Here is a 7,579-nt window from a genome sequence, read left to right on the forward strand (position 1 = left end):
ATCTATCTATCTATCTATCCATCCATACATCCATTTATCTATCTATCTATCTATCTATCTATCTATCTATCTATCTATCTATCTATCTATCTATCATCTATCTATCTATCTATCTATCTATCTATCTATCTATCTATCTATCTATCTATCTATCTATCATCTATCTATCTATCTATCTATCTATCTATCTATCTATCTATCTATCTATTATCCATCCATCCATCCATCTATCTATCCATCTGTCTATCAAATTACAAGCATGCAACCCATGCAAAAATTCATTACTGGTCTAAAATCATGTGCTCCCCCCCACAAACATATTAAGTTCCTTTTTTGTGTTCCACATCCTTAAACAGGATGCACAAGAAGATTTCACACTTCCATTATGTCCCATGACTAAATGCAAATCTATTAATATTGTATTATACATGTGAATGGCATTGCAAATTAATCATAGCCTAATTGAAAAAGGTTTTGAAAGACTTGCCTAATTTGTGAGCAAAAATGATTCTTAAATCTTTTGGTTTTGCTTAAATGCTGTTTAATTAATTACTTTAAAAAAGTTTTATACAGAAGTAGAATCTGTTGCTAAAGGGTGGCAATTTCATAAAGCTAGGCTAACAGCGCCACTTTGTGGTAATTTGCAGCAATTGCAGCTCATATTTAAAATACATATAAAGGGATCAAACAATGTAAGAGTGCTTTATCAAACCAGGATATTAACAACCACTTCAGAAGGAGCATCAGCACGACGACTAATATTACACACATCTTTATAACTGCAATTATAATAGTAGTAATAGCGGTTGTGATAAACGCAGTAAAATACTATAAATCCTGCTGATTTCATAGTGGAACTAACAGATGTCTGATATACAGTACATTCCAAAGTGACGTATGTAAACAACTGTAAACAAATGTTACATGACAGAACATTTCAAAATAAAAGTCAGTCTAACTGCAGAAAACAAAACCGAAAACATAAAATCCATTTTAGATGTCATTTACTTAAAATTCTAAATAATAAATATTAAATTGATTCAAAATCAACAAATAATATCAAGTGCGTTTAAAAAACGAAGCTTCGGTGTTCTCACACTGGAGGACTTTTAATGTAAATTTCGCTGTGATTTCAAAACCACTGCTCCAGGGTTCAGATGAGGTATTACAACATCATCCAGTCAGTCACTATGTCAACTCTGAGACCGGTGTAATTCTATGAGTTTCTAAACCATCACTATGATGCGGTCCATTCTGATCGTGGCGATTTTACTATCCATAGCAGCTGCTTATTATATTTATCTGCCTCTTCCCAGCACTATATCAGAGCCATGGAAACTCATGTTTATGGATGCAATATTGCGTGGTGTAATGCATGTGGTAAGACTTTCCTTATATATGTTATATACATTTTACATTAAGACATACTTCAAGTCAATGTGGATATATTATTTAAATAAAAGAGGGGTATAGCTGTGATAAAATAGATATTATACTCTTACATAAATAATGATTTGTTGTACATTTTGTGTCATAGAAATTCAATCTTAATACTTTTTTGTTCATAGACAAATTATATATATATATATATATATATATATATATATTTATATTATATATATTTATATTTATATATATATATATATTATTATTATTATTATGTTTCTTGAAAATGGTAGATTTTCTGTGATTCAAGTTTAATTTGAATTGTTGACCTCTTATGAGACCTTACAAAATTATCCAACATTTTATGTTTAAAAATGAACTAATGAAATATTATAAATATATTTTATGACAATATCTTTGGTAACAAATAAAAACACTCAAATTTAGTAAAAAAAAAAAACAATTATTTACCATATTTTTTATTTTAAATAATTGAATTATCATTTAAATTAAAAAAAAGGAAAAATATATTATTTGTTATATATATAAATTATTATAAATTTAAAAATATCTAATAAAATGCAATCTTAACAATGATTTTTAAATAAAAGTGTACTATTTGTCTTCTCACCATATTTAATTTTACTATAAGAAACTAAACATTTTAAATCAGAGATTACATCTAAAATGCAACAATAAAAAATGTAAATTAAATTTAACATATTTGTTTAAAAATAAGAAAATAACATTTTTTTATTTGTCTTTTTACCATATTATACCACATTACCTTGTTACGCCATTTACCAAATGTAATATTTGGCTCAAAAAGTTTACATTTTAAATATTGACAACTTTTTTGAATTGCTGACAACTTAAATAAAGTTAAAATATACATTATTTGATTATGTAATGCTAAAAACATTACTAATTCAAACTGTCATGATCTCATTTAACCCTTCCCCATGATGACCCTTCAGAACTAAGGGAATTTTCACAATCTTAAAGGGATTTGCTGACTCTTAAAGTGTGTTTATCAATCCCTCTTTAATTATTATTTCTCATAGAGCTTTTTCGCTCACAATCTTGGCCTGAGTCAACCTTTCGATGTTGCAAAGTACGCTGCGTCATGGGATGAAATAAAGGCTCCACAGTCCAGCCAAACCATCCGGGTCACAGAAACATATTTTGAAGGAGTTCAGGCGCAAGTGTTTGAATCCACACAAGCAGACCAGGAGCCATATTTAAAAAGAGGAATCATCTATTTTCATGGAGGCGGATGGACATTAGGCAGTGGAAGTATGTAAATATTCATATAAACAATGTTTAGTTTGAATATACTGGATTTTTTTGCAATATATTTCCTTTTTTATCATTCCCAAGAGATGCAGACTTATTACCTTCAGTGCTGGTCTATGGCTGAACAGCTGGATGCTGTTGTAATATCAATTGAGTAAGTACAGTATGTTGACTAATGTATTATTTTACTTAATAGACTTAATTGCATTCATTATGAGTCGTCATTTGTGTAATTTGTGTGTTCAGGTACAGGCTGACGCCGGAGGCACGTTTCCCAGATCAGTACAATGAAGCCGTTCAGGCCTCAAAACACATATTGACGGCTGAGGTTTTGAGGCGGTATTTTATAGACCCAAAACGAGTGGCTGTGTCAGGTGACAGCGCCGGAGCCAATCTAGCTGCCGCTGTGGCGCAACAGGTAAATCTTTAAAAAAAATGTCACAACCTGGAACATATTTGATGAATGAAATCTAATGCTTACAGTAGTTCTTAGAAATAAATGGAGTTGTAACGTCTTGTATTATTAATGATGCCTCTTTTTACAAGATGTAAAATAAGCATTTGATAACAACCAAAGAAATACAACGGCAAAAAGATGGCAGCCTAAATATGCCTGCATTTTTTCACAGACTTCAACTGTGTAAAAATCTTGATGGTCCTGTGGGTTTTGTCTATCCAAACTGATGTTTATTCTGTATTTTCTATTGGATTCAGGTCAGGTGATTGGCTAGGCCATTCTACAGCTTAATTTTTATCCTCAGAAAGCACTTTAAAGTTTCCTTGGCTTTGTTTGGGATCATTGTTTGGCTGAAATGTCCACTCTAATTTCATCTTCATCATCCTGCTAATGTAGATGTTGGACTGAAGCAGCTAATATTCATTTACAATGAGGAGGGGCAGAGGGTTGCTAAAAAAACTACTGAGAGATTTCAACTGCTGTCTGGGCTTTCGCTGCCTTTTCACCTCCCTTTCTTCATGTGTTCAATACTTCTTTCCCATGCTATTTCATTTTTTAACGCGTAACTTAATGTTAACTAATTTAATTTGTTTTCTTTTTATATATGTCTTTATTTGGTTGTTTCCATCATCCAGTGAAAATTTCTTGTCAATGCCACCTTTAGAAATGTTTTCTGAAAAAAATGGTGATGTGTTCAATACCCAACTGTATATAGTACTTCTTCTTGTAAATGATGTACGAATATGAACACATATTATTTTGTAAAATAAATAAATAAATAATTCTCATAATCTTAAATTAAATTCCATAACCTTGCCTCCCCCCTGGAAATGCACAAAAGGAAGTGGTTCATGCAAATATGATATGAATGTAACATTTCATCATCATTGGCCATCTGAAAACATTCTGAGGGTGATCCCGACAGACAGTAATCCACCCAAACTGAGTGCAAACTGGCATTCAAATCTTCCTTGTTTTGTTAGCAACACCCATCTTTAACAAACATATCAGTTCCCAAAGGATGAAATCATGCACCGGCCTACATTTTACAGAAACTCAAGTGAATATACGTCATGATCTGGGAAAAACAGACGGATCATTTAGTCTTCAACTGTTAACCTCAACGTAAGAAATGTTGACACTTTTTTAACTCCAAGTAACCGCCTAACATTTATTTTTTCAAGTTGCAGGGATGCTTTCATTATTGGCAAAAAGGGGAATTAATAATCTAGTCTTTTGTCTATTTTCTCACAGATGGCTTTGGACCACAGTGCTTCTATTAAGTTCAAAGTCCAAGCTCTTCTGTACCCTGTGCTTCAGGCTCTAGACTTCAACACCCCGTCATACCAGCAGAACGGCAACATTCCCATCCTGCACCGTCCTCTCATGGCCCGCTTTTGGCTGGAGTATCTAAACGGGGATCCAAGACTTGTTATGTCTTTACTGGCAAACAACCACACAGTTCAGAGCCAGGAGACAGAAGCAGCCAGGGCTAAGATCGACTGGACACGGCTTCTTCCGGTGGCCTTTCAGAAGAGCTATAAACCTGTGTTTCCTCTCGACGGGGACCCGAAGCTCCTGGAGATGCTGCCAGGCCTGCTGGATGTGAGAGCGGCTCCTTTACTGGCCGAAAGTGAAGTGCTGAAGGCCGTTCCTCCTGCTTATATTATGACCTGCGAACATGACGTGCTGAGAGATGATGGGCTGATGTACGCCACACGACTGCAGCAAGCCGGGGTTCCAGTCACCCTCGACCACTATGAAGACGGCTTTCACGGCTGCCTCAGTTTCGCTTTCGGACCCTTTCGCTTTTCCGTGGGCTTTAAAAGCTTTAGGAACTATATCAGGTGGATGGAGGAGAACCTCTAATGAAGTATGTTTTGGTTTTACAATTTAACAATTGGATTTTTAGAATTAAAATGCATCGCTGCATGCCAATGCCATAGATTATGAATGGGGGGAAACGTGCATCAATCAGTGCCAAAGCTGCTGAAACACTGCTTTCAGGACAATGGTTGTATTGTTTTAGGAGTGGTGGAGTTAAGCTACTTTGTGTTATATGAATAATGCAAGATGATCCAGATTATACAAAGAGGCTTCTTGCATTTCCAGGAAAGTGAATCCTCGTCTCTATTCTTAGAGAATTCCTATTTGGATATCTGTAGTATTGTTGAAATTATTCAGATGATTAGTAATCCTGCTGCTAATGATGATAAAATATGTCAAAATAATATACATTTATAAAAGTATTAAAGTGAGCGATTAAATTTAAATCCCTTTTTAATGTGCAAGATTATATCACAGCTTTATCTCAAAATCTATGAACAGCTTATATTATGAGCAGATTATGTTTTTACTTTATATGAACTCGATTTTTCATTAAATAAAGTCAGAATTGCAAGACTATAAACCTGAAATGATGAGAACTAATATAATTTGAAAGAAAAATTTTGAATTTCAAAAAAGCTTGAATTGCGAGAAAGCTTTTACACTTTCTATTGCGAGGAGTAAAACATGCAAATGTATTTTTCTTCAATTTAGTGCCTTATTTATCTGGGGTCGCCACAGCGGAATGAACCACCAACTATCCCAGCATGTGTTTTAAACAACGGATACCCTTCCAGCTGCAACCCAGTACAGGGAAACACCCATACACTCTCTTTCACACACATTCATACACTAAAGCAAATTTTGTTTTTGGAAGAAACCCATGCCAAAAACAGGGCGCAAAGCCACCAAAAACCTTCTTGCTGTGAGGTGAAAGTGCTAACCACTGAGCCACCGTGCCACCCATGCAAGTTAAAATCTACATAAAAGTTTATATCTACAATTTTTTTTTTTTTTACAAATAAATATTTAAATGGACTCCACTGATGTATCAGCGACCAATATATACTCACCGGTCACTTTATTAGGTACATCTGTCCACAAAAATCTCTAGGATTTACAGAGAATGGCTTGAAAAAGAGAAAATATCCAGTGAGCAGCAGTTCTGTGGGGGCAAATGTGTTGTTGATGCCAAAGGTCAAAGGAGAATGCCCAGACTGGTTCCAGCTGATAGAAAGGCAACAGTAACTCAAATAACCACTTGTTACAAGCGAGGTATGCAGAAGAGCATCTCTGAACACGTTGAACCTTGGTGGTAGTGGTGTAATGGTGTGGTCTCAGACTGGTTTCTTAAACATCACTTTGAACTCACTCTACTCAAATAGCCTCTACAGTCACCAGATCTCAATCCAATAGAGCACCTTTGGGATGTAATGGAACAGAAGATTCGCCTCATGGATGTGCAGCCGACAAATCTGCTGCAACTGTGTGATGCTATCATGTCAGTCTGGACCAAAACCTCTGAGGAATATTTTCAGTTTCTTGTTGAATCGACGCCACGAAGGATTAATGCAGCTCGGAAGGCAAAAGGGGGCCCAACCTGGTACTACTAGTTAAGTGTACCTAATAAAGTGGCCGGTGAGTGTATATTGGCTGATATCTTTTGATCAATTTAAAGCCATCCATGCATCAACTATTCATGAGATGAAAAAACAGCATGAAAAAAGGCTGATATTAAAAAAATAATAATTACATAACAGTTTTATTGTTGCATAATCAAACTTTTTTCTTCCTGGGATTAAAAATGTCCCAACATGAAATGAAATCTGAACAAAATATAGTTTAATGGACTCAATCCATGTAAATGATGCAGCAATAAACTAATAGACCTTAGCATAACAATTTCTGAGCCCATTTAAAAAGTTTTCAGAAGTTTTTGTTTTTCAGATGTTCTGTGAGCAGATGGTGAGGGGAGGACAAGATGGTTCATGTCTGTCACACACAGACATGCAGCGTTGTACATTTTTACTCTCTCACTCTCTCTCTCACACACACACACAAACACACACACACACACAAGCATGCAATTGTGCTGTGTCCTAGTTTTGTGCAGCTGCATCAAGGCGTGTGATGATGCACAGATGTACATTTTCATACCTCCAGGACTGAGTAACACATTCTGAATGCAAGAATTGATTCCTTTGTGGAAAAACCCCTGCTATCTGCGTATTTCAGATGAGAATCTGTGCAATAGAAGAAAATCAGTGAAGTGGTTAAATTCTTAAGTGTACTTTTTAATTCAAGATTCTAGCATATTATATTATATTATATTATATTATATTATATTATATTATATTATATTATATTATATTATATTATATTATATTATATTAACTCATGTTAAAAGTGTGGTTTACTATCAAAATATAAAGTTTTGTCAGTCTTTTTTTCCAGGTTCCACTTCCTGTTTGGGATCGTTTACAGCCAGGTTAATTCACAATTCTATCAAATTCCACAGTGCCATCATTATATGATGTACAATTGTGTGTTAAATGTAATATTTATTGTTATGTGTTGTGTATTGCGTGATAATTCAAGATCATTAATGAGAGT

General features: G+C 34.5%; 1 protein-coding gene across 2 annotated transcripts; it reads left to right on the plus strand.

Annotated features, from left to right (window-relative positions):
* Nucleotides 1-1,155: 1,155 nt before the first annotated feature.
* nceh1b.2 (neutral cholesterol ester hydrolase 1b, tandem duplicate 2) lies at nucleotides 1,156-6,659 on the plus strand. Of its 2 annotated transcripts, XM_087309731.1 has the most exons (6): nucleotides 1,156-1,380; nucleotides 2,451-2,682; nucleotides 2,767-2,836; nucleotides 2,929-3,100; nucleotides 4,394-5,012; nucleotides 5,681-6,659. In XM_087309731.1, the coding sequence occupies exons 1-5, from the start codon at nucleotides 1,240-1,242 to the stop codon at nucleotides 5,006-5,008; spliced, it is 1,230 nt and encodes a 409-aa protein (XP_087165857.1). In that variant the 5' UTR covers nucleotides 1,156-1,239; the 3' UTR covers nucleotides 5,009-5,012; nucleotides 5,681-6,659. The 2 variants fall into 2 exon arrangements, with proteins under 2 accessions (XP_087165857.1, XP_087165856.1); XM_087309730.1 differs by having other exon boundaries at nucleotides 4,394-6,659.
* Nucleotides 6,660-7,579: the final 920 nt, after the last annotated feature.

The sequence above is a fragment of the Danio rerio genome, chromosome 24 (assembly GCF_052040795.2).
Source record: "Danio rerio strain M-AB ecotype USA chromosome 24, GRCz13ab, whole genome shotgun sequence".
NCBI lineage: Eukaryota > Metazoa > Chordata > Actinopteri > Cypriniformes > Danionidae > Danio > Danio rerio.

What these genes read in the sequence shown, in the direction of transcription:
- nceh1b.2 (XM_087309730.1), top strand. Translation starts at nt 1,240, where the DNA reads ATGATGCGGTCCATTCTGATCGTGGCGATTTTACTATCCATAGCAGCT. An exon ending in TGCGTGGTGTAATGCATGTG is followed by an intron (nt 1,381 to 2,450) that starts GTAAGACTTTCC and finishes TATTTCTCATAG; the next exon opens with AGCTTTTTCGCTCACAATCT. An exon ending in GCTGTTGTAATATCAATTGA is followed by an intron (nt 2,837 to 2,928) that starts GTAAGTACAGTA and finishes TTGTGTGTTCAG; the next exon opens with GTACAGGCTGACGCCGGAGG.